Source organism: Osmerus mordax, chromosome 13, assembly GCF_038355195.1.
Source record: "Osmerus mordax isolate fOsmMor3 chromosome 13, fOsmMor3.pri, whole genome shotgun sequence".
NCBI lineage: Eukaryota > Metazoa > Chordata > Actinopteri > Osmeriformes > Osmeridae > Osmerus > Osmerus mordax.
Window position 1 is genome coordinate 2,757,608 of NC_090062.1, and position 27,179 is coordinate 2,784,786.

A 27,179-nucleotide genomic window follows, 5' to 3' on the forward strand; every position below is an offset into this window, starting at 1 on the left:
ACGTGGCACAATTAACATCCCCCGTGGAATTAAACGAAAGGCCGATCATCCAAACCTCATTAGCTCCAAAAGATTAGAATATCCACACGCGTTCCGCCGCGGAAGGTTTTTAACCCCCCAACCGAAAAACGACAAAAAACTGCGAAAAAAAAGACAAACGCTAATTACGAATCAAAAGCGTTAATTGTGTGTGCTTCGATCGCCTTTGAAGCGACCATGGTGCAGATGCCCAGAAAGATGCCACCCTCCAGCAGCCCATCCTGCCTGCTGGCAGAGGCTGGCTCGGGCATCTTGGTGGTGTATGCCAAAGCTGGGTAGGAAGCACAAAGATCTTATAATCCCTCCCTTTGGATGACTTCTTCAATTATTCATATTCCATAACCATGCCCCCGTTGTTCAACAAAAATCCAGGGGGGGTGGGGGGGGGGTGGGGGGGTGGGTGATGGTGGTGGGGGGGGGGTACTTTTGGATATCCAGTTGTAAAACACCAATGGCTGATGGCTTTTCTCCCGCGCTAATTACTGTGTTAATTCCCCCCCCCCGCCCCCCCTCCCCGTTGCATCTTAACTAATGAAAACGAAAATGAAAGAAATCCTCCATTCTCTGTCCGCAGCGGCGCCCGTCCTTGGCTCTGTGCCCGATGCCAACGGACCTCGCGGGAACCACGGCAACGTTCCTCCGGACCCGGTAAGTTCCCCGACCCGTAACCCGTACCAGTTGGTACTCCAGTGTTGCATCTGGTCCTCCAGTGTTGCATCTGGTCCTCGTAGCTTACCCTGGAGCTCGCGCGGAGAAAAACAAACCAGACAGGGTGGAGTTTGCTAGTTTCTCTGGTTGGCTGGCAAGGAGGGGGCAGACAAAAAGAGCGGGGGGGGGGGGGGGGGTGCCGAATGTGTTCCCACGGCCCCCCTGCCCCTGCTTGGCTGAGTTGCAGGCCGGCAGGTTAGGTACCTCCTCTCCATGCCGCTGTTTGTGGCCATCTGGGTCTGGGGCTACGCTCCTGTCCCCCTGCCTCCTGTGCCCCCTTCCAGTGACTTCCAGCATGTCTGTTGTGTGAGTGCCATCCCCCTCGCCTGCCTCCATACTGGGGGATGCTGTGTAGAGCCTACAGCCTCTCCCAGCCATTCATCTCCCTGGTGATTGCTGTGAATGTAGATAAATCGCAGACACACACGCCTGCCTGCCTGCCTGCCTCTCTGGCATAGCTTAGCTTGCTGCTGAACTAGAATTTCATGCTTTCTGTTTTTTCTGTTTTTCCTTTACCCTCTCCAAGAAGTTGATCATGTCACGCAGAAAATGCCCACACACTTGGACGAAACCTTGATTCGTTTCCTTTTCGAAAGCCCCCCCCCAAAAAAAGAAACCAAAAATAAAATGGAAGCGGCGAAAGAAGAAAAAAGTCAATTAATTCCTTTATGCCCGCTGATTATAATTTGTTTGGGCAGTTCATTAGTATGCGTCCTCGTGTTTGCAGTTTTTTTTTCTCTCTTTTTGTGTGTGTGTGTGTCTTTGTAAACAGCTGCTGTTGAGCCCTTGGCACCATCCCTCAGGTCCTTTATGCAGCCCTCCTCTTGTCGCAGACGGCCAGGCGGTTGGCAGGTTGGCAGCGCGTGCGTCTCCGGTGCCCATGTACACATTCCTCACCTCTGGCTGCCAGGCTGCGTGAGGCGAGATGGCAGCTTGTGTTCTCTCAGGAAAACAGTGTGGTACGGGGGGAAAGGGGGTTGGCACAAAAAAAGAGGCACCCGTCCACTCCCCCTCCCCTCCCCGTAGAACAGCCCGGCGCTTTTGTTTTTCTTTCGTTTTTATGTTTTTTTTTTCCGGTCCTCCTCCTCCCCACCCTGCCACCCCCCCTCTTTGTATAGTTTGTAATCTGTCCCATTCCTTTCACCCGGTACAGTCGCGCTAATTAACAGAGCAAACTTTTGTTGTTTTAATTAGCCATTTGAAGCGCCGTATCTTTGTTTGCTCTTGGCTCTCTTTATCTCCGTCAACCGATCCGCGACGGGCGCCCAATCGTGTTGATTTGATCGCCATCGTTGTGTACTATCCTCCACGTTTTTAGTTTTTTTTTTCGCGACAGATGCCAGCGCCTTCCCGTTGGCATAGCTCTCGACACTTAGCGGGCACTGAATGGCTGTCCCCGAGGCACCGGCACCCAAAAGGTTCCGTTCCCGCATATCTGTGAACGCAACATCCAAGATGGCGATGGTAGGGGTTTTTCAGCGCCCGCGTCTTCCCTGGGTGTGCCCCCGACTGCCAATGAGTTTGTTGGCATGGCGTCCTCTGGCTGGCACAGAGAGCTGTGCCTCGGATGGCAGAGCGAGAGAGAGAGAGGGGGAGGCGCTTCCTCTAGCTCCTCCCCTTCCCCCTCGCCCCCCCCCCCGCACCCTAGTTATCTCTAGGACAACACCGTAGGCGTAAGTTCCTCTCTCTCTTGGTTGTTGGAGGTTTTTGGACCCCCCCCCCCTCCTGTCCCCCGTGACAGAGCACATCCCCCCCGCTCGCCCGCCTGCCCAGACCGTGTTGCCCAACCCCGCCATCCTGCTCCATCTCTGGAGACCAAACCCCCCCAAATCCCCCCCCCCCCAAAAAAAATAAGTCTTGTTTGTCCTTGCGCCTGAAGTGTCCCCTCTCCATGCCACCTGGCGATGCCAGCCAGCCCAGGCAGACACCACGGCGTCTCCCGGGCTCCTGTTGCGGTGCGCGTCGTGTCCCCGGCTCCTCTGGTTCCCCTCTCAGTTCCCCGGCGGTGGTGACTTGAGGGTGACTGTTGTCTCTCCAAACCCCCATCCACGCTCCAACTTCTGTTTGAGAGCAGCCTAGTCCCCCGAGCCTTGGCCCCTCCTGGCGCGGCGCCGGCTGCTACACCTAAGCGGGGGCTTCCTTCCGTCTCCCTGGCTACCTCCGACTGCGTACCCCCCGAGAGCGGACGCGAGTCCGCCTTGGCGCTGCCATTGAATGGATGGCACTGTGCCAGCTTCTCCCTACCATCATCCGCATTCGCTGCTTGTTTCTCTGGCTCGCCCACCCCCTCTCTCTCTCTCTCTCCTCCTCCCTCCCCTCCTCCTCTCTCAGCTTTCCTTCCACACCCCCGACCCCCCCCCCCCCCCCCCCCCCCCGCGCCCGCGCCCCACCTCACCCCCGCCCCACCCCCCTTCAACCACCCCTTTTGTTCTATAGGCTTGACATTAATTAACATACGGGCTAATTGATTCTAAAAGCTGATGAATCGCTCCTAGCATCTCCCATAGGCTGGCAAGCTATGTCGCGCCCGGACGAACCCCCTCTCTGCCTGGCACTGCCTCTGCCTTGCCCTGTCCTCCTCATTGGCGCTGGTAGGAAGAGAGCCCAGCTCTGGAGCCAGCCAGCAGCTGTGGTGAGCTGGTGATGTGGACCTGAGTGAGCTGTGCCCCTACCCCACTGTACACTGGGAAGGATCTCAGGCTGCTTATTGGACTATAGCTGATCGCAGTTGACGTTTTGCTGTCTGATCCCACTGCAGGATGTTGCAATGGCATTTTGTTATAAATAATCAAAGTCTGAAACCACCTCCCACCCCTTTTTTCTATCTACCCTTCTCTTCCCTTTTTCACCCTCCCTCTCTCTCTCCCTCTCTCTCTCTCTCTCTCTCTCTCTCTCTTTCCCTCCTCCCTCTCATTCTGTCTCTAAACTAAACACACTTTCTCTCCAGCGTACACACAGTCTCCCATTCCCTACCTTGCTTCACTTTATTTTATGGCCATCTGTTTTGTTTTTCCTTCGCTAACGAATTACGTGGATATAGAAGCGTAACGAATCAAAACTAAATAAATTGCCATGTTTTTCGACGTTTTTCAGTACGGTAATTATAGATTTTTCTCTCGTCATTAGCGATTTCGGGAAACCTTGCAGAGAATTAGCCCGAATTAGCTATGTCTGTCATATTTGATTAAGTAATTATCTTGGCCAGAACACTCCTGTCTTTCTTTTTTTTACGTCGTTTGGAACAGAGCTGATGAGGTTAAAAGCGAACGATAGAGATGGTTTTAATTATTTAATAAACCCCCTCCCCCTCTCCACAGAGGTCTGCTTACTGCCGTTAATTAGCGAGGCTGCTTCTCGCATTAATGGCCAAGGTACAACACACTCATTAAGAGAGAGAAACACACACACTCGCGATTAGTGCAAATGCAGCTCTCGCTCTAGTGTTCCGTGTTCCGCAAAATCCACCGCTTTCTCCTTCTCTCTCTCTGTCGGTATTCAGATTTGATTCGGGTCTGTCTAATTGCTGATGTGTCTTAATGCGGATGGTTTCCGGAGGTTTCTGGTGTCTGTCTGTGGCGAGTTCTCTCTCACCGTGTGGTGCTGGGGGGTCTGGGGAGCGGGTGGTGAGACACGAGGCTGGCACAACGCTCCCATCCCGGGGCTCAGACACACCGTTCTCCTCCTTTCACACCCTTTTGTTTTTTTTTCATTATCGAATAAAAAAGGAGCATGAGGCGACTGAGGCAACAAGAGGAATTCATTATGCAAATTTGCTGCTATTTGCATAATGTCTTATGCCAGGAATATGTAAATGAAGCGTATAATTTATGAGTGCCTGCGTCTGTCTCAGAGTGTTCCCATAACTTACAAAGGGGAGATTTTTTTCCCCCCTCTGTTCTCCTCGACTCCAAAGTGGCACAGACGACACACACACTCCCCCCCCCCCCCCCCCCCACACACACACACATCATACCCATACAAAACAAGCACACACTGTAGTGTCACAAAGGGGCTGGTGGCTGTGTACCATAGCTGGGTGGGAAAACTTGTCTGGCAGACGGGGAGGTGAGGAGGCAGTAGAGAGGTTGGGACTGTTGGAACTGGAGGTGTGTGGAGAAGGACGCACAAACCTCTTACAAAGGAAAAGTAGCAGGCGCTCTTAAAAAAAAAAAAGAACGCCCAAACTAAACAAATGAAGAGACAAAAACAAAGGTGGGCCAAGTAGGGTGGGGGCCCGCGGGGCGACGACTGCCTTTTGACTTCTTCTTTTTGTCTTGGAGCGAGAACATGACTCCGCGCTCGTTCGCTCTCTTTTCTCCTTGATTCCTGTAGGTTGAGATGGTTGCCCGTCACTGGAGCTGGCAGCTTTTCCTCGGGTGGAAGATTTCCTCAGGAGTCACAGAGATGAAGGCAGCTCTGCGGAGCCCAGGGTGGGAACCTGCCGGGAGGAAGACTGAGGGGGCAGGGAGGGGCATGTGTTTGCCCTCCTCACCATGCTACCACACCAGGAGGTGCCAGCGTTCATCCGGGTACTGGATCACGGACCCGCCCAGTTTGGCACAGCAGAACACAGAGCACCTCGGACCAGCCCTGCATGGCCCAGGCCGGCCTGGCTTAGGCCAGCCCAGCCCTGGACTGCTTCAGAACCAGGACTGACAGAAAAATCTGGCTGTATCCTGTATCTTAATATCTACCAAACGGACCGCAACTCGTTTGTTGTGTTTCTCTGCTGAGGTCTGGGGCCGTTTTTGGGGGGCCCGTCTCGGCTTCTTGTAATCACCGGCCTACTTTGCATACTTGATCTGTGGCGGGTGTCTGAAGTGGGGACGGCGCCACATTGTCGCCACAGAGACGAGCGCCACAGTGGAACGTGTCTTGGAGTGAAGTGCCTACTTTTGTACCACAGTTTAGTGTGGAGTCGGATGGGAACCGACTAACATCCTGGAGTCAACATGGGAGCGTGGGTAGCTCATCCTCAGGGCCTCTACTGCCTGCTACTACCAGAAGTTTGGGAGAAGAATTTGTCTTCATTTGTTTGGCTCTTGTCCTTGTTTTTTGCCACGCCATGGCTTTTCCTCCCCGCTCACGTTCGCAGGCTGTTGAGGTTGTGTGTGTCGAGCGTGCACCAGGACCTCCCTGTCACACACACGCCACCAGCGTGCCTCTGCCTCCTGCTGAAACCCAGGGACTTGTCACCGCGTCCGCCCGGTTGCAGCTAGGCACAGCGCGGGGCGACACAGAACGATCTGGAAGCATGGCTTTTGAAACAATTAGCCTGAGAGAGGGAGGGAGAGTCTGTATGGACTCTCTCCCATCTCAGACACGTACGCACAGGGTGTGTCACCGCGACAATGCTGAGTTGCCTGTGTGTTCAGGACTGTGGAAGACGAGGCATCCAGAAGACTTGTCCATGGGAATACTGGCTCTGTTCCTCTGCAGCTGCTCTCTCTGGTCTGGTGTCTGTGCTTGGTTCGGGCTCGGACTGTGGACGGCGGCTCGCTGTACGACTCAACTACAGCGCTTCGGAATTGTGCTCCAGACAATGTCAATGAAACCACTCTAACCATCATCCGCAGCATTTCATTCAACCAAGCTCTCTGTTGTTTTTCTGAGCGCTGATTTGCGTTTGTTTGCTTTGTGTAGTTGTAATTGCGACGCACGTTATTTCGGTCTCTGTCGTTTGAACACGCTCGCAATTATGAAAGGAATTGTTGGAATGGCCGTGGGCTTAATTAGACCGGTCAGCTTGTTCATTATTTACGCGCATGCTAATGAGGTGTGCATGCCAATGAGATATGTTGAATATTCACGCTGTCGCGTTTGAAATGGAATCTGGGCTGATGAACATAAATACGAAGCGATGTAAATAACAGGGTTTAATTTCAATGAAGTACCTACTGTATGGACCGTTATAATGCATGGTTTCTGTAATTAGCAAACGCTGTGGTGCTTAACCCTTGTGTTATCTTCGGGTCATTCTGACCCATCAGTCATTGTGACCCACCGTCGTATTGCGACAACTTTAACGCATACAAAAACAAAGTTAAGCATTTTCTTTTAACCGTTGGGCTGTCTAAGACCCCCCACATTGCGAATGTTAAAATAAATAAAAAAATATTTGTTTTTGTATTGGGTAAAATTGGTTAAACACAACGATGGTTCGTTATGAACCTTTGGGTCATGTGACCCACGAGGGTTAAATCCCTGAATATCACGGACGACATCAGCAGCATCAAGGACAGAGGAGCAGCAGGTTTGTGTTCGAGACAGATTGTTCAGTTCACTCTGTTTGTCTTGGTTTTCACACATACTGTCAGTCCTCATTAGATCCTTTGGCACTTTATCGTGGCCTAGCTTCGGCCCGTGTAATTGATGTTGCTCTTATATTTGTGATGAACTGGAGTTGGGGGCTATTTTAGTGTTTCTCAGGAGCTGCGGAGGAAAATTGTACCAACCTTCACACTCCCGTGGTCTCATCTAAGAGGGATAGAATTTCATTTTATTCCCAGAAAAAAAAAGGCAAAGAAAAGCAATCTAAAGTCTGATTTAACTTTGGTTTGAAGTTGTATTGGGGCCTTCATCACTTGTGCATCCAGAGTTCAGAATTCAAATCTCCAGGCCCTGAGGAAGGCTAAGCAAACTGCCTTTTAAAGGGAAATTGGTCAGTGGCAGAGACACTAAGACATGACATTGGACTCTTCCCTCAGTAGAAAATAGCTTTTCTGCACAGTGGTTTAGGAGACTTTTATTGCCAAGTCTAATCTGAATATCAATTAAGGATTGCAAACGTAACATGTTTTATTATGGTTTGTCCAGTTCATTTCGATCAGCTGCTACCTTTGTGTTTAAAGCTAAAGTGTACTGTTTATTATACCGTATGTTATGATGATATTGAACTAAAATTGCCAAAGAAAAAGCTGCTTTGTTAATCATTTTCAGTGATGCAGCATACAGTTTCAAAGTTTTACGGGATATTCTAATCTAGTGTAGGTTACATTCAAGGTTATGCTTGATCAGTTATGATACATCATCAAACTCTACAGACCTCTGTCCAACATGTCAATAATGGTTGCATCTTGTACAGCTTTTTGTACAGCACTGTATAATAACACCAAACTAATATTCTCAGGTTTGAATGTACTTTAGGTCTGTGTGTTTGAAAATGTCCGTTCTCCCTAGACCAATAAAGCTGCCTGTCGACACCACTGTTGTTTTGTACTTGGATTGTCGTTTCTTTATGTGACATACATTTTATGTACTTATGGTCATGTGCTGTTTCGTGATGGAGTTAAGAACATGGATCTTTCGTTCCCAAGTACAGTATCTCCATAATATTGAGTTAAGAAGCTCTTACCAGTCTGCAAGAAGAGGTCACAACTACTGTGTTTGCTGCTAGCACAACACTCTAACTAAACTCACTAATGAAACAATGAATGCAGCTCCTTAAATGATAAGTTGGGCCATTCAGGTCTCCAGAGTGTCTCAATAGACTATTACGCCATCAGTTCATTTGTTCAGTTAATTAGATTCTCGCCAGTATAGATTCCATGCCATTCGATCTTTTAAGTCAATCAGCGTTTTATCTCAAAGCTGTTTTCGTCCCTCCCGGCGTAGCAGGTCTTGAGATATTTGATCGGAGCGACAATTAGTGGCTTCTTCACAAGTAGGCGTTAGTCTGACAAGTGTGTGTGTGTGTGCGTTTGGGTGGTGCTTGTCATGATGGTGGATGATGGTTTGAACTCTGTCGCTGGAGCATATGCTAAATGATGACATTGTAGAGTTGTGTTTATTCCATTGAGAAACAGTTCGACTGTTGTGTTAGACAAAATTCTTAAGCAGTCATGTAGATATTATTATATTCTCACGGTTAACTCCCAAAGGGTTTTCTTTTGTATTTGGCTGAAAATATATTGATTACTCTTGCCAGGGTAGCTTGTGATGACCACACTCACATGCAACCAGCACGTGTTGCTACACATCATAGCCCAGAAAGTACCTGGAGCACGTTGAAAGTGCATGTCTAGGTGTTTGCCTCTGCACCGGGCATACAGAATAACATCATCACATGAGCAATTCCAGCCTATTGTTGTTGCTATATAATAATTCTGATTACTGGGTGTTGCAGACCAGTGGTTTTCACATATTTGTAGATAAACCTCCGACTGGTAAATGGGGCAAGGAGAGGTATCCCTGATTGCAGGAAAATAAGGTTATAAGTGGGTGGGGGGGTGGGGGGTGTAATGGGTGGGTATGAATGGGGACGTGAGACTAGATTGCTGCCATATTTGGAAGGCTCTTCACGTTCATAGCGCCCATTTGACCTCCAGGGTCCACATCAGTTGGCCAGCGTTTATTTCAAAACAAGTTGTTCTCTCACAAGAGTGGCAATCTTGCGCCAAAAGAATGAAGGTTTTAGCGCACTGAGCAACACCACCAGAGAGAGAGAGAGAGCACATAGGATGCTTTCTCTCTCTCTCTCTCTCTCTCTCTCTCTCTCTCTCTCTCTCTCTCTCTCTCTCTCTCTCTCTCTCTCTCTCTCTCTCTCTCCGTAATTGTATAATTGCCCAGCTTCCTTTTCCAGTAAACATCCACCTTTTCTATTAAACGTAGTATTCTCTGATAGGAAATTAAAAGTGTGTGTGTGTGTGTCATGTCGACCTACGTGAGGGCTGCTCTCGCTGGCCTGCTTTGTCGTGGAGCGCTCCACCTGTGGCGGTGTCTGGATCTACAGCTTTGCGTTTGAGGATTCCAACGTAGCCACGCCGGCATCTGGCCTTGGCCCGCTCTGATAAAGCCCGTGCTTATCACACATGATTGATTTGTTTACCTCTTTGAGGACAGCCAACTCATCATGCGTTCCATCCCTGACCTGGGGTGCTGATGTGCTCTCTCTCTCTCTCTCTCTCTCTCTCTCTCTCTCTCTCTCTCTCTCTCTCTCTCTCTCTCTCTCTCTCTCTCTCGCTGTCTCTCTCTCTCTCTCTCTCTCTCTCTCTGACACATACACACACAATCTCTCCCTCTCTCTATATAAACTCAACTTGCTAAATAGCCAAGATATGATATGAGCGTGTCTATGACACCCACACTGTAAAGTAACAGTGGAGAGGAGGGCCATCATTCTCCGAGCCAGCGGGAGGCTTGATGCTGGGGTTGATATGCTGATAGGGTCCCTGTCCTTGGAGAGCACCATCCCTCATTTCCAGCAGAGAGACCATGTTTGTTATTGTGCTTGATAAGGGTGCCAGGGCTGTAGGTCCCAGCTAAAGGGCCCCAGTTAAACGGATGGAGAAAAACACCATCTGCCAGGGCCTGTGACTGGCCCGGCTCTGCCAGGGCCTGTGACTGGCCCGGCTCCGGGAACGCCCGTATCCATTAAGCTCCATTGAGTCTTTTCCTACTCCACCAGCTTGATCTAGGTTTTAGGAGACATACGTGTATGTTGTCAGTGTCATTGTGATGTTCTTCTGCTATTGTACTGCCATGTACTGTACTTTTAGTATTACTGAATACCACTCTTATACAAAACAAATGCAATTGATGTTATCGAACAGCAGATCCTTTTGTACTCCCCCCCCAGAGAGTACTGATCACCATATTGATTGCGTGGGCAGTGTAAGAGCCGTTCCCTTCTGTTCCTGTGTGGTTCCACAGTGCAGATGAGCTCCCAGACCCACCATCGCCCCGGCCGGCCCACCACGCCCTCGTGAAGCAGCTCCGAGACGCCTCTCTCTCTCTGAAGGAGGCCCAGGCTAAAGTAAGTGTCCCTCGCCCTCACCGGACCTCCCCGCGCCCGCCAACGCGTGACAGGAAGCCCGCACACTCTCATGCCCGACGAACCAGGCAGGAGAGCCAGGGGCGGAACATGTCCACTGTCACGTGCCTGCTCGCCCTGAATAGCTGCACCTAGCATGAAGCACCTGCCTGGTGCTGCCTGGTGCTGATTCACTGGTGGATAGTGAATACCTTTACGCACGCACGCACCCACACTCACTCTCACACAGGCACACACGCACACGCGCAAACAGGAACACATGCACACAAACACACACACAACACACACAAACACACATCATTGCCTACACGCATACGCATCTCTAATGAGCAGGGAGCTGAAACGCACACCAGCCCTGAGGCAGCTCAGCGGACTGTTAAGCAGTTATGTTAAGCATTGCATGCGATCCTGACTAACACGCTCCTAAACAGAGAACTGCATTATTCAGACTGGCTGGCTAGGCAGCGCTAGTGTAGGGGATGGCCGGGGTAATTAAGACAGCCTTGTATCCCTTGTATAATTCATCTGCGTTAAAGGCCTGGCTGCTGTTGCCGGGGTAAACAGACCTGGCACATGACGTGCTAGGAGATGAGGCAACATGACAGGCTCTGCCCAGAATGGCCCCTGCTCTCTCGTGTAGCCTGTGGGCAGGTGGGGGAGGGGGTGGGGGAGGGGGAGGGAGGGAGGGAGGGAGGTGAGAGGGGGGCGAGAGATGAGAGATGATCCAGTTCACCTGGTCTGGCAACCTCTACCCTCCCTCCCCCACACACACACACACTACCATCGTCTCTTCTCCAGCCTGCCTCCATCATCTCATTCCACACGGTGCACCAGACAGGAGTCGGACAAGTTGAGAACTGTTCATTGAAACGATCCCGACCCTTCATACAGCTCGGTGTTCACAGGTGTGACTGTGAGGGGGTTTTCCTCCGGGATGAAATGGTCATTTGGGTAAAGAGTCTTAATTGGGGCGTGATGGATCTCGAGGGCTCCTCGTTGGAGCGCAGGGTCGGTGGATGATGGGAGAGCTTTATCGAGGAGGGTATCGATCGCGCATACTTAAAAACTCTCCCGCCCAAACTAAACGCGAGGCTTGAAAGTGCACGGCTAATTAGTCACATGTCAGTAATTGACACTAAGATGTATGTTCTGATGCTGAGGGGAGAGGAGAGGAGATTTGGAGGCATCAGTATAGATCTGCTCCCACTTCCCCACCCCACTATTCAGACAAATGGAACGACTAATTGAGCTCTTTAAACGACTCTGTGTCTGGACATGATGTCATCAGTGTCCAAGTTTGTGTTAGTCCCTTCAGGAAGACACCATACACACAAGCACACACACACACACACTCACACACATGATCAGTGTGTGTGATGTGTTGCCTATGAAGCTTCTTGAGTAATGAGCACAGCTCACAATCAGTCACATTGAATTGTATTGAATTTAAATGAAATACACACACACTGACACACGCACATACACACACACAACAGTGTGGTAAGGTTGGATTCTCAACTATTCTATTTGTAAGGTTTCTGAATAGTCTGCATGTTTCTCTGTGTGAGGCTGGTGTGTGCATGTGCTTTTTGTTGTCCCTCACCCCCTGCCCCCCCCTTCCCTGCCCCCCCCCCCTTCCCTGCCTCCCCCCCACCCCCCTTCCCTGCATATCCCAAGTCCCAAGACTCAGGAAGTCATCCCAGGGGTCAGGGGTCGTGCGTCATCCAGCCCTGTTATTTGATTGGCAAAACTAGAAAGCTGTGTGTGCCAGGCCAAGTTCTGTAAAGAGCTTATCTGAATAGGAGATGGTATGGGCCTCTTCCCAGGGGCGTGTGTGTGTGAACCAGGGGTTCACACACACACACACACACACACACACAAGCACACACACACACACACACACACACACACACACACACACACACACACACACACACACCACACACATACTCTCAGTAGGTCCCTTTGCAACAGAGGTGTGTGTATGTATTTTAGAGAGCTGTCTGGTCTTTACGGCCACTCACTGCAGCTTTATGTTCAAGTGGGTCTGACAGCATCCTGTCATGATATGCATAATGGTCTGGCTAGCTAGTTAGGCTCATGTAGAGGTTCTTGGTGTAATAAGGCACCTTGAGAGATGTGTGTGTGTGTAGTGTGCATTGGTTCATGTTGTTAAGATCATTATATTACCAGTCTGGTGTGAGGGTGTGTTATGCGGTGACCTCAGCTGGGATAGGAGGCCACTCTGGTGGGTCATTCATACTGTATGCCACCCCCCCCCAACCCCCCAGGTCCCCCCCCCCCCCCCCCCAGGCCCCCCCTCCCGCCACCAGCTCCCCCTCCCTCCACCGGCCCCCTCCTAAGCCCACCGTCTTGTGTGCAGCGTGCTCTGCCGGCTAAAGGCGCTCGTTAAAGGCCATAACTTACCTCACGTTTGAAGCTAATGGGAGGAATACTGGCCGCAGTGAAAAATAAATTACATTTTTCCCCCCCTCTCTCTCGCTGCCCTCCTAACCTGCAGTGTAATATAGCAGCGGTGAGAGTATGCATTACCGATCCCGGGCATTAGAATTTATTTGTGCTGCACGACGCTGACTGATGCATTCGAAAATAATGTAGTGGAGCCCGAGCATTACAGAGACCCTGTAACTAATGGACAGCTCTCTCCCCTGGTCACCCCTCTATATCACTCAACTGGACTACCTCATCAGTCCCACAGTCCCCTGCAGGCCCAGAGCTCCCCAGCCCAGACTAGCCCAGAGTGGCTCAGCCTAGCCCAGCCCAGCCCAGACTAGCTCAGAGTGGCTCAGCCTAGCCCAGCCCAGACTAGCTCAGCCTAGCACAGACTAGCTTAACCCAGGCCAGTCTAGCACAGTCCAGCTCAACCTAGCCCAGCCAAACCCAACCCAACCCAGTCTTACCCAGCATGTCCCTCCACGCTCTTTCTCCCTCTCTTTCAAATCCACTCCCCCGTCCCCTGTGCAGCACCCGCTCTGACTCAATCATTATATCCGTTCCCAGAGAGAGGTGTATTAACAAGCACTCAGGTTTAGGCAGGGCGTCCTCATGTGAAATACACATACTCATCTATCCGGTCTACTAGGGGCCACTGTCCCTGCAGGCTCATTATGGAAGAGAGACGCCCTGCTAGCCTAGCATGCTGCTAAGGATATGGGCTATTTTGGGCTGGCTGTGGGGACGATTTGCAGATGTTCCCTGTTTCATCTTCCTCCGGTAATTTACCGTGACTTCCTGACTTCCCAACTCCATATTCGGAGTCAGCCTCTGAGATGCCGTGGCCAATCAGTGAGCAGATTGCGAAACTGTTGCAGTGCGCCTGTAGCGGCCAACAAAACAACATTAAAGATGTACAGACTGGACCCCATTTAGATATACAGGATTATCAGTCAAAGCAGGGTAAAAAATAGACCCTGCTCATCGTCGTTCCTTTGTACTTAGACCATCTCCACTTCTTCCAGACAGCGCTCTCCCTATCCTCACCCTCTGCCCATTTTTATTTCATGGTGTTTACGTTTAATCACGGGATCAGACAGTAGCGAGTGCTCACCTTTTTAAAGCCAATCAAGGTAAAGTTCGGAGAGGCCAAATGAATTCCATCCACAGAGAGGTCAGGGAAACAGGAAGTGCATAGCAATGCGTGGCGGCCAGCAGGCGGTGGAGACGGGGCTGTAATGAGATCATCAGAGGAGAGGAGAGGCTGGGCCCCCGGGAGCAGCACAAGCAGCTGGAGAACATTTTTTCAAAGAAAACCTGTCTGAAAAAATAATGACGGTCTGCTTTGAGATGCATTAATAATCGCAGGTGGACTGTTTTGTTCTAGGATATGAAGGAGGATTGATATTTCCAAATCATGTAGGGTGGTGGGTGTGTGGGTGGGGGCAGACTGTGGAAGGAGAAATAGCCCGGTGTGAAATGAGGAGGCACACTCTCTTCCTCACGTCTTGGCGTTCACAGACCCCCCCACCCTCCACCCCCTTTGGTCTGGCCCGCATCTCCTTCCAGGTGAACAGGCTAAGGGGGGAGGGAAGGAGGGGAGGCGGGGGGTGGGGGGGGGGGCGGGAGAAGAGGAGGCAGAGGGCTCTCATTATTTCTCGTTTCCGCTTCCTCTTAATGGAACGCTGCGGACGGCAGCGTTTGATTGCTGGCGTCTCCCACGCGCCTCTCTGCCTGATAACACGGTGCATGTCTGCCTGACTCAGAGGAGCGGCACCAGAGCAGCAACACTGGAGCAGGGCCCGTGTCAGACCATCTCACAGACATGATGAAAGACTCCAACGCTTTGTCTTCCTCCACCTCTGCTAAGCTAATTGGAAATGCATAGAATACCTAATGATATGAGGCACGCTGTTTAAAAAAAATATATATCACACCGACTGATTTAGCTTTGTGCTGAGTTTATAGCACTGCAGAATCCTTAAGTGGATGAAATCTCTATTATTCAAGTGTAATGCAATTATAATACAATCTAATTGGAAATGGCCAGTTGGTGTATTGTCAAGGCCGGGGGAGGGAGGTGTGCGGTGGTCAAGTGCAATCTTAAGCCGTTTTCTTGCCCCTGTGGATGAGGGAAGGTGTCCCGTCAGCAGTCCAGCAGCTTAGTGTCTGGATGTGGCCTGTTTACGGCACTCCACCTCTGGGGTGTACTCCCATACTGAAGAGCTGGCCTAGACACTGTCAGGGGAAATACCTGCATCCCATCCAAACTCATTAAGCTTCATTCATTTTTGGTTTATTCGATTACTTTTTGATTAGCCCTTATTTGATCTTTTATTTCTTTTTTCTCCATATCCTAATTGCAGAAATTCTTTTTCACTCTCAATGATATTTTAATGCATATTCCATTGATGGGATCCAAGCATCTAGGCCACTTGATATGATTATGGATTTTTTTTTAAATCCCTGCTCAGTTAGGCTGACTGGCTGATGGACCTATCAGGACAGACTGACCCATCCATGTTCCAAGGGCCACTAAGACCCTGGGGTCGTCCTGTCTTACTGAGCATGTGCAGCATGTCTTGTGACAGGCCAAGGGGGGGGGGGGTGTATTGGATGAGGGCGGCCAGGCCTATGTTCTGTCTGACTGGCTCTGTGGAGATGGGCCCCCCAGCCCTGGGGAGAGCGCAGGTCAAGGCTGGGCCACCGACCACCCCAGCCCTGGGGAGGGAGGCTCTATCAGCCCCATCTCGCTGGCTGGGGACCCGGGCTGCCTCAGTCAGTCACAGCCCCATCACCTGGAGGTCCTCTACAGCAGTAGAAACGACAGCCTGGCTGTAAAAACCCTGTGCTCACTGCCGACACTCACACTAAGCAAACAGTGGATGAGGTCTACATCGTCTGTCTCCCAGGCCAGGCCTGTTTCATATGAGCCAGGCTGTTGTAATGGACCTGTGTGAAAAGGGTTACTGAGAATGCTTGGGGGGGAGAGCTCTGAAGAGGCTTGGCAGACAGACAGATATCACCTAGCCTACCGTTAAAAGGTTGACTGTGACCTCGCTGGAACGGGCTCACCCATGCTGCCTGCTAGTCAGGCGTATTTTAGCAGATCTACGCAAAGGTCTGATTGTCTACTGAAGTGTGCATTACCAGAACACATTCATCAGGCCTGTTCTAGAGGGTTTTATTCGATTTTTAAAAATTTCCGTCCGATTCACTGTGTTGTTGTTTTTTATCCCCTCCCGAGCATGATGGCTATCATTTATAATTTGCCAAACTACCGCACCTAATCTATGCTGGCTTGATTTGGACTGGCCTCGTCATTCCAGCAAAGTGTCCCCTTGTGTTGGGATGGTTGCAGACAGAGCCTGTCTCAATGTCAGGGCATTATCCAAATTGAAAACGGTGGGCCTGAATTTGAGGCTTATTTTTGCACGTGATGTGTGGATGTATGCCTCTTGAGTCTGGATGAGTTATCCCAAAGTCCCTCCCCTCCCCTCAGCACCTTTTGTTGTAGCCTATGTGCACTGCCAAATATAATTTTGAATAAGCAGTCATTAGTATTTTACTTTCTTGCTGAATGGGAAGAGTGCTGGTGCTGATGGATGCAGTGTTGTGGTGCTGGTGGTGCTGGTGGATTTAGTGTTGTGGTGCTGGTGGTGCTGGTGGATGCAGGGTTGTGGTGCTGGTGGTGCTGGTGGATGCAGGGTTGTGGTGGTGCTGGTGCTGGTGGATGCATTGTTGTGGTGCTGGTGGTGCTGGTGGATGCAGGGTTGTGGTGCTGGTGGTGCTGGTGGATTTAGTGTTGTGGTGCTGGTGGTGCTGGTGGATGCAGGGTTGTGGTGGTGCTGGTGCTGGTGGATGCAGGGTTGTGGTGCTGAGGGATGCAGGGTTGTGGTGCTGGTGGTGCTGGTGGATGCAGGGTTGTGGTGTTGGTGGGTTGTTCTGTTTACAATTCCACTCTTGTTCTGTTCATATAACTATCAACCCTAGATCTTTTGTGAGCTTGGCTTTCTTACTGCATTGAGAAGGCAGTTTATTTGAGTGCAAATATTTCCAAAGGAATCATTTCTAAAAGCCCATTATATATGTATGAAGTGTTAACTGCGAAATAATCCAAGGCTTCTAATAACAAGTCCAATGTGTACAGGTTCAAGTGTAGCTCCGACTCTGTGCTGACTGTGGGCAAGGGCGGCGGTAGTATGGACAAGCGGTGTGTGCGTATGTGTGCGTTGGTGGGGAGACTTATTGTACGACTCACCTGCGATGAATAACTGTGTTAGGGAGCAGGTAGCTGGACTGGCCTTGGTCGTGTGTGGGAGGTTCTGGTTAGCTGTCTGGGGTAGCAGCTGTATAGCAGCTGCCTGCTAGTCAGGCGTATTTTAGCAGATCTATGCAAAGGTCTGATTGTCTACTGAAGTGTGCATTACCAGAGCACATTCATCAGGCCTGTTCTAGAGGGTTTTATTCGATTTTTTAAAATTTCCGTCCGATTCACTGTGTTGTTGTTTTTTATCCCCTCCCGAGCATGATGGCTATCATTTATAATTTGCCAAACTACCGCACCTAATCTATGCTGGCTTGATTTGGACTGGCCTCGTCATTCCAGCAAAGTGTCCCCTTGTGTTGGGATGGTTGCAGACAGAGCCTGTCTCAATGTCAGGGCATTATCCAAATTGAAAACGGTGGGCCTGAATTTGAGGCTTATTTTTGCACGTGATGTGTGGATGTATGCCTCTTGAGTCTGGATGAGTTATCCCAAAGTCCCTCCCCTCCCCTCAGCACCTTTTGTTGTAGCCTATGTGCACTGCCAAATATAATTTTGAATAAGCAGTCATTAGTATTTTACTTTCTTGCTGAATGGGAAGAGTGCTGGTGCTGATGGATGCAGTGTTGTGGTGCTGGTGGTGCTGGTGGATTTAGTGTTGTGGTGCTGGTGGTGCTGGTGGATGCAGGGTTGTGGTGCTGGTGGTGCTGGTGGATGCAGGGTTGTGGTGCTGGTGGATGCAGGGTTGTGGTGCTGGTGGTACTGGTGGATGCAGGGTTGTGGTGGTGCTGGTGCTGATGGATGCAGTGTTGTGGTGCTGGTGGTGCTGGTGGATGCAGTGTTGTGGTGCTGGTGGTGCTGGTGGATGCAGGGTTGTGGTGCTGGTGGTGCTGGTGGATGCAGGGTTGTGGTGCTGGTGGTGCTGGTGGATGCAGGGTTGTGGTGCTGGTGGTGCTGGTGGATGCAGGATTGTGGTGCTGGTGGTGCTGGTGGATGCAGGGTTGTGGTGCTGGTGGATGCAGGGTTGTGGTGCTGGTGGTACTGGTGGATGCAGGGTTGTGGTGGTGCTGGTGCTGATGGATGCAGTGTTGTGGTGCTGGTGGTGCTGGTGGATGCAGTGTTGTGGTGCTGGTGGTGCTGGTGGATGCAGGGTTGTGGTGCTGGTGGTGCTGGTGGATGCAGGGTGTTGGTGGTGCTGGTGGATGCAGGGTTGTGGTGCTGGTGGTGCTGATGGATGCAGTGTTGTGGTGCTGGTGGTGCTGGTGGATGCAGGGTTGTGGTGCTGAGGGATGCAGGGTTGTGGTGCTGGTGGTGCTGGTGGATGCAGGGTTGTGGTGTTGGTGGGTTGTTCTGTTTACAATTCCACTCTTGTTCTGTTCATATAACTATCAACCCTAGTTCTTTTGTGAGCTTGGCTTTCTTACTGCATTGAGAAGGCAGTTTATTTGAGTGCAAATATCTCCAAAGGAATCATTTCTAAAAGCCCATTATATATGTATGAAGTGTTAACTGCGAAAGAATACAAGGCTTCTAAGAACACAGCGACAAAGTCCAATGTGTACAGGTTCAAGTGTAGCTCCGACTCTGTGCTGACTGTGGGCAAGGGCGGCGGTAGTATGGACAAGCGGTGTGTGCGTATGTGTGCGTTGGTGGGGGAGACTTATTGTACGACTCACCTGCGAGGAATAACTGTGTTAGGGAGCAGGTAGCTGGACTGGCCTTGGTTGTGTGTGGGAGGTTCTGGTTAGCTGTCTGGGGTAGCAGCTGTTCTCGTCCGCACAAGGCCTCTCTAATTTGGATGAGCTCACCATGGTCCCCACCTTGCAGGAGGCCACATTCTGAAGATGTAATATAATTCTGGACACAGAAAAGCCTATTTTTTACCACGCAGGCAGAGTCCCAGGGCCCAGACAGGACAAAGGGCTCCCAGCACGCCGCTTTCTTTAATATGCTACTGGAGACGAGGTCGCAATTAGCATGCTAATGATGGATTTGAAAGCACTAAAGATCAAGACAATGGGGGCCCTTTCTGGGTGCCTGAAGATAACAAATAACCTTTTAACAGAAATTACTCGATGAGATGTGCTGCATTTATCTTGTGAAATCCTAATTTTGAGCATAATTTGTGAAACGCTTGCGTTAATCTTTTTTTATTTTTTTTGTGCTTTCGAGCCCCATGCTTGCCTCAAGCTCATTGTGCTTAATTATATTGAGGACACTTTACACTCCTTCTCCTGTCAAATGTGTGGATGCTTATCTCCATATATTTTCCACAGCCCTACTTGATGTAGGTGCGTGCTGGCTCGATGGTGAGGGGCTCATTGAGGAAGCATGCTGATGCTGCTTTGTGAGGATGCTGGGAGATCAAAGACCCTGTTAATGTTGACATTCATGGACGGGGGGAGGGGGGGGGGGGCGGGAAGGCAGGCAGGCAGAACAACCTGACTGTTCTGGCCCTGTCTTACTGTTTGCTTGTCTGGATGTCTATCTGTTTTTCTGCCTGCCTGTCTGGATGTATATGTGTCTGTCTGGATGTTTATCAGTCTGTCTGCCTGTCTGTCTGGATGTCTGTCTGTCTGCCTGTCTGTCTGGATGTCTATCAGTCTGCCTGTCTATCTGGATGTCTATCAGTGTGTCTGTCTGGATGTCTATCAGTCTGTCTGTCTGGATGTCTATCAGTCTGTCTGCCTGTCTGTCTGGATGTCTATCAGTCTGTCTGCCTGTCTATCTGGATGTCTATCAGTCTGTCTGCCTGTCTGTCTGGATGTCTATCAGTCTGTCTGCCTGTCTGTCTGGATGTCTGTCTGCCTTCCTGCTGTTTGTCAATTTGTCTGTCTTGCCTGCCTGCCTGCCTGCCTGCCTGTCTGTCTGTCTGTCTGTCTGTCTGTCTGTCAGTTCAGAGATAATAAGCAGTGCATGACACCTGCTTCATGCACCTTTTGGCATTCTAGACTGGGAAACAGCTTGACTAGGTACAGAGCTGGGCTAGGCTGGGCTAGACTGGAATATGCTAGGCTAAGCGATGTTGAGCAGAGCTGGTCTAGGCTAGGTGGGCTAGGTTGGTCTCCCTCAGGTCAGCAGTAGAGCTGGAGGTGAGGAGACAAGCAGCAAGGCCATGGCATGGAGGGTGGAAGGATACAAATAGTTTGAGGTTCAGTCGTAGCAGAGGGCAGGTTAGAGCAGGGCAGTGCTTTGTGTGTGTTCACGATGCAACGAGGGATGGTCTCTACCGGGGACCCCTCAAGCATGCTTCAGTTGGTAGGGTTTAAACAGAGGCATCCTAAAACACACACACATGCTCAGACATACACATTCACACAACATATACAGGACATGCTGTTCTTTCTGAGAAACTCTTTCATCACCTCATTTGTGCAGTCTCTCCCTGTCTGAAACTCACACGCACACGTTTGATGCAAACATTCACACACACACGCACACACACACACACACACACGTACGCACACAGGTTGTGCCCTGCTGTGCTACAATCAGCAGCCTCAGTATTTGGGGAAGGAGCTCAGCCGGTCCCAGACGATTCCCTGCAGCGGGAGCAACACCCTGCCTCTCTCCCCGCTCTGCCCCAGGCCAGGGCTCCAGACAACCCCTGCCTCGCCCGCCTCCGCTCATCCAGCCCTCTCTGTATCCTCTCTCTTTATCTCTCTCTCTCTCACTGTCTGTCTCTCGATCACTCTTGGTCTATCTCTCTCACTGTCTCTGTATCTATCTCTTTCTGGCTCTCTCTCTCACACACTGTCTCTTCCCCTCTCTCTCTCTCTCTCTCTCTCTCTCTCTCTCTCTCTCTCTCTCTCTCTCTCTCTCTCTTGTCTCTGTCTGACTCTCTTTCTCGCTCAGTCTGTCGGTCTCTCTCTCCATGTCTCTATCTCTGTCTTTCTCTGTCTCTATCTGTCTGGTATTATCTTTCTGTCGCTCTCTCCTCTCACTGTTTCACTCTCTCTCTGTTAAGTACTGTATTATTTATTTCTCCTACTTTTAAGACACCTTTTAATGACTTATACAGCTAGAACATATTTCACTAGATTGTACATATCCGGATATTGACCTACATCTCGACCTACATCTCGTGTAGGTGATTCTACGTTTTCAGACAATTTCTCTTTTATAACTCTGAACTCTGTGAGGAGAAGAAGACTGGGGTTGGTTGTGTGTGTGTGTGTGTGTGTGTGTGTGTGTGTGTGTGGGAGGGGGGCTGGGCTCTGTCAGGCATCAGTGCAGTGAGTCGTGTGGCCAGTTCATTAACCAGAGGACAGAACTATTAATGTTAGTGTGCCTTCTGACGCCCCTCTGAAACACTGGCTCCTCTGCTGATGCTGGAGGGATAGAGAGTGTTCTGAATAACAATGGCTGCCAGCCTGGGCTCCAGCAACATCAGTCTGGAAACAGTTGTTTTTGATGTTCACACAGCATCACTGCTGGGATAAAATAGGCATTAAACAAATGCCAGAATCTAAACGAAACAAGAAAACTGAACGGTTCTGGCACAAGGTTTTAATCCAACCGGGTGCACTGAGAGCAGTGCTCTGCATCTCCACATCACTGTGACCATTGCCCACCTGACCAACTAGAAATAGCATTGTGCTAACAGTTTGTTGTTCCACCTGATGCTGCAATCACTTGCAGCCTCTATCAGCTGAGCAGCCATGGAGCATGTGATTGGTTAATACAAGGTCAATTAAATATCCTTTATTTGGTTGACACTAATGAACATTCTGTACCCCTTTCATTGTTCACAGTATGAATAAGGAACAGGCGTATTATCTGGAACATTGTTGTTATCTATCCAGATGGCTGATAAAATGGATTTTTCTTATTAAGAGTTTGTATATAAATGAACATGTTTCCTTTGCTCTATTGTGTCCTTTCTTACTGGTGACGGAATGGTGTTGACATCTTCTTGGTCTTGGTCTTGTTGTGTCGTTGAAGAAGCTATACTTTATCCCTGTGAAATCTGGTCTCATTTTAGAAGCTTTTTCTTTTTGACGGGCCCACTTTTGTCTGTTGAAAAACCGGCTAAGCAGTTTCTGTACAAGTACCCCAGAACAGTGGTTAAGATTTTCTGTGGAATTCATATTTATCTTTTGTTATTTTGAACATAAAATTGAACCATTTCCTTCCTGGAGTACCCTGACACATCACTTACCTGCTCTCGGCTAAGTTGTTTTCTTAGTTTGACTAATTTATATATTTAAACCATGTTTCACCCATTCACCACATCATACTGGTGATGTTCAATAGCTGTATGCTTCAGCTCAGAGCAAACCCATGTTCTATTTGAATAGGACAGATCAGTGATTATCTCAAGAAAAATACATAATGGTCTGTTTTTATATGTTTTCAAAAATAGGACACTTATAACAGTGTGTGGGTGCGTGTGTGTGTGTGGGGGTGCGTGTGTGTGTGTACGCGCCGGGCTAGGTGGAGGAGCGCGAGGCGCTGGTCCAGGACCTGCAGGATACCATCACAGAGCTTCACCAGGAGATCACCAGGAAGGAGCACGACCAGCTGAGCCAGCTCCTGCACATCCAGCGCCTGCAGAGCAGCATGGAGCAGGAGATCACCAGGAAGGAGCAGGACCAGCTGAGCCAGCTCCTGCACATCCAGCGCCTGCAGAGCAGCATGGAGCAGCTGACAGAGCAGGTACACCCCCCCCCCCAGAGAGACACCATGTCCCTCCCCAGAGCACCGTGGCCTGTATGAGCCAGGACTCAGAACAGCCCTGGCTCCTCCTCGTAGTGTGGTATAATATAGGTGGAAGCCATTGTTATGTCGTGATAGTAATGTGTGGTTGTGTGTGTGCCAGAGAGACCCCCGACACCAGAGATGTGAGACCAGGTCAACACACGCCACTCGTAAATCTGCATGCATGTAATTCTGTGTAATCACCTTGTACTTTCTGCTCAAGATCCGATTACAGTGACCTCAGCAGACAGAGAAGGAAGTGGGGAACAAACGTGGGCTCCTGAAGAGGGTTCCGAGACACTTTCGTGTGGGTCTGATGTGGAAATAGTACAAAAATAATGAGACAAGTTCTTGTCACTGCTTACAGGATGTGGGAGGTCAGTCAGGAGGAAGTTGGAGTGTAATTATGGACAGTGCTTAAGACTGGCCTATCAGGATGATGTGGGCATGATGAGGTCCTTTTTCTCTTAAGGGCTTGACTGTGACCTTCACAACCTGGTGAATGTTCCAGAAGCTCAAGACTGAGCCGGTTGATCTGATTGGTCAGACCGGTTGAACAGCCTGGCTTTTTTCCTTCAGTTATTGAAGCAGCCTGAGACGTACAGCATGCGCTAAAACGGAATAGTCCACCCAGTGTTATTCTCAGGCTTCCTATCCCTGACCTCCATCTCTGCAGTCTTTTTCCTCTCCTCCTTCCTCCCTCTCTTCCCCTTCCTCCTCCTCTCGCTCTCTCTCTCTCTCTCTGGTCTCTCCTTCCTTCACTGTGAAGGAAACGCATTGGAAAGGAGAGCCAAAGTCACACAACATTAGTTTGGTGGTGGCGGCTGCTGCAGAAAACCATTACTCTTTCCTGACAGTATCAAAGAGAGCAGCAGTGGCGGGGCGCGCCCGGCCCCTCGCTCTCTCCCGCCATGCTCCACTCGCAGGAAATTGCCTCATACTTCAGCGGGCAGAAGGTGACACGGCGGCGACACCCACGCATGTGTCACTTTCAGGGCCCAGGGCCTGGGTGGGAGCGGGCTCTGGTGTCACACTCAAACGCTGCCTGGGGAGCAGTAGAGGAGCCCGGCCCCGGGGAGCCTGCTGGGGCTGGGGGCTGAAAGAGTCAAGAAGGCTGTGGAGGCTAAGTCTGAGTTAGAGAATGCTGGGGATGGAGTGGGGAGTGTGGAAGAAATTGGGATTTCCGGTGTGCTTACATTATTCACTAATCAATAGAACTAGTCATTGGATACTAGTTAGTACGTTCTCATGTAAGCTTGCTATTAATAAGAGTATATTGTGTCTATGTGTCAGGGTTAATAGATGTTCGGGGTCAGGAGAAAGTACTGGCTAAATGTTCCTTGTCATGACTACAAGTAGAGCTCCAACTATGAACTCTCTAGTCTGAGAGTTGTCATGTGTTGGGAGCAGTGAATCTCTTTCTCTGAGACTGGTGAAACGTCATTACTGCCTGACTGTCACAATCTATGTTTACATTCTTGTGCCCTATAAAAGATGGTCCTCCGGCTTTCGGAGCTGAGAGAGACCTGGTTGAGACCTAAGCTTGGTGTTGTGTTGTCATTTATGGTCAGAAGACTGGTTTTCTCTCCCAATCTGCAGATTGATAAATACGTATTAAAATCCAGAACTTAACTGAACTTAGTCACTCCGTTTATGAAGAGACGGACAAAACACTTTCTTCATCAGGAGGGACCAGCACCAATAACAGAGTAGTTTAACCTCTCTTACCTGCACTAGCTACCTGCTACACCTTGCTTTTACCTCAGACCTCTATCATCATTGAGAGAAAAGTGTGATCGAGTGTGAAGTGCGATACTGAGATCAATCTGTGGGGAGATATAGCAGACACTAGTCAGGTTGGACATCCTGGGTCCCTGTAGCTGGTGTCTCCCCTCTGGCTGCACCCATACACACCCCGTCGTGAACCAAAGAGGGGAGTGAAGTGTGTGTGTGTGTGTGTGTGTGTGGGGGGGGGGTACCCCACTCCCAGAGGCAATGAAAGACACTCACACCCACACACACCTAGCACACACTCCCTACCTGTTGAGAGCATTTGTATCTCTGACCCTGTCCATGAAAGCGAATGAGCTAATGAAATTTTGGTCTAATATTATGTGAAGAGTAGCCTATATTCAGAGTGGGACAAGGGGGGACCCAGCAAGCACATTCAATAGTGGCTCAGTCAATACATTAGACTCTCTGGGTAATTAGGCTCCTGACTAACACTGACTAGGAGTACCCGGGGCTTTGTAATGCACCACTATTATGTGACATTTCGGGCGAGCCACTCAAAGCGGCGGTGTGCAGGGTCAGGCGAAGGCAGCTGCTGGGATACTTGTCATCGGCAGATGAGATGTGTGGACGAGTCGTGTCCTTTGAAAGGGAAGAGAGAAACAAGGGGATGGGGGGGGGGCTTTTTGGGGAGGGCTGGAGGGGGTGGGGGCAGGATGGTGTGGGATGAATCTGTCCCCCCCCCCCAGTACTGCAGTCCTGTTTCTGTGTAGACCTCTGGAGGGGGGCGAGTGGTTATTGCCTTTCTGGAACAGCCTTTGTTGTGATTGTGTACAGCTCTCGGTCCCCTCTCCTTGTTTCCACTCTCCTTTCATTTTGCGCGGGGCTGTGGGGGGGGTTGGTGCAGCATGCCTCGCCTCGCCTCTGCGGCTCCGTGATTAGAGAGAGGCAGAGGCAGAGTGCTTCTCAGCAGGACTCTCTGTTTTATATTCATCAAAAGAGCCTGGCTTTGATTTGCTTCCCCTCTTTGGCGTGTGACAGCGCCGGCCGCGGCACAGCGACGAGGCCGGGGGAATCGTGCACGGCCCCCCCCCCTTTCTCCCCTCACCCCCCCCCCCCCCCCCTCCCTCGCCTCGCCACCACCCACACTCCCCTCGCCCCCACCCTCCCCTCTCTACCCCCCGCCCCCCTCCATCAACCACCACCTCTTCTACCACTCCCCCCTTCCCCAAAACAGACCCCTCCCTCCCCAAGCCCGAACCTTCATGCTACCCTCTCGTCTTATTAATTTCTCTATTATTATTAGCAGAGCTTTTTTTCCCCTCCCTCTCTCATTCAGATAAGCAGACTTTCTCCAAGGTCACAGGGAAGATCTGCTGAGCTGAGAATGTTTCCCCCCTCCTCCTACACCCCCCCCTCCCCCCCTCCTCCCCCCCCCACCCCCTTCCTTCCGCCTCCCTGCATCATGTTTTGCTCAATTCTATGGCTGGGCTATGAAGTAGGACGAAATGGAGAGAGAGGGAAGGAGGACTTTGAATGTTTCCTCGTGATGAGATGCTCATCAAGACTGTCAACGGTTTTCGATTGGGAAACAATGTTGATTGCGCTGTTGAATGGTGCCATTTTCCTGTCGATTGCAGTATGTGACTATTCACAGGGCTGTGTTGGTTATTAGAAAGCTTCCGTCTCGACTGATACTCCTGACCTATACCACTGGGTAGAATTGTGCTTTAAACGTTGATGGTCAGATTTTGGCCAGAGCTCCACCCTGAGGATCCTCTTTAGAAGACTAGTAGGCCTCCTTAAGGAGCTCCACCCTGAGGCTCTACTATAGAAGACTAGTAGGCCTCCTTAAGGAGCTCCACCCTGAGGCTCTTCTATAGAAGACTAGTAGGCCTCCTTAAGGAGCTCCACCCTGAGGATCCTCTATAGAAGACTAGTAGGCCTCCTTAAGGAGCTCCACCCTGAGGCTCTACTATAGAAGACTAGTAGGCCTCCTTAAGGAGCTACACCCTGAGGATCCTCTATAGAAGACTAGTAGGCCTCCTTAAGGAGCTCCACCGTGAGGCTCTTCTATAGAAGACTAGTAGGCCTCCTTAAGGAGCTCCACCCTGAGGCTCTTCTATAGAAGACTAGTAGGCCTCCTTAAGGAGCTCCACCCTGAGGATCCTCTATAGAAGACGAGTAGGCCTCCTTAAGGAGCTACACCCTGAGGATCCTCTATAGAAGACTAGTAGGCCTCCTTAAGGAGCTCCACCCTGAGGCTCCTCCATAGTAAAGCGTCAGGCCAGGGATACAGGGCTTACCATGGATAGGTTGGACCATACAAGCTACTAATGTCCGTGCTGTCCCCGTGCCCTTCAGCTGCGAGTCTGGCTGCTAGGAGGCCTCTGTGGTCTCCACGGCGTTTACACAGCACCACATCCTATTACCACCTTCGACTATCAGATCAGTCAATCCAGCTCAGTCTTTGATGGCTCACACTAAAATCACACACACACTATACTC

At 50.3% G+C, this 27,179-nt stretch overlaps 1 protein-coding gene across 1 annotated transcript in view; it reads left to right on the forward strand.

Moving 5' to 3' along the window:
• The first annotated feature begins 216 nt into the window (after window positions 1-216).
• LOC136955670 (trichohyalin) overlaps window positions 217-27,179 on the forward strand; it is a 102,841-nt gene continuing 75,878 nt past the window's right edge. Inside the window, exons 1-3 of the mRNA XM_067249403.1 lie at window positions 217-314; window positions 10,399-10,501; window positions 22,677-22,898. Of these exons, the coding sequence (XP_067105504.1) occupies window positions 217-314; window positions 10,399-10,501; window positions 22,677-22,898 (423 nt within the window). The remainder of the gene's footprint in view (window positions 315-10,398; window positions 10,502-22,676; window positions 22,899-27,179) is intronic.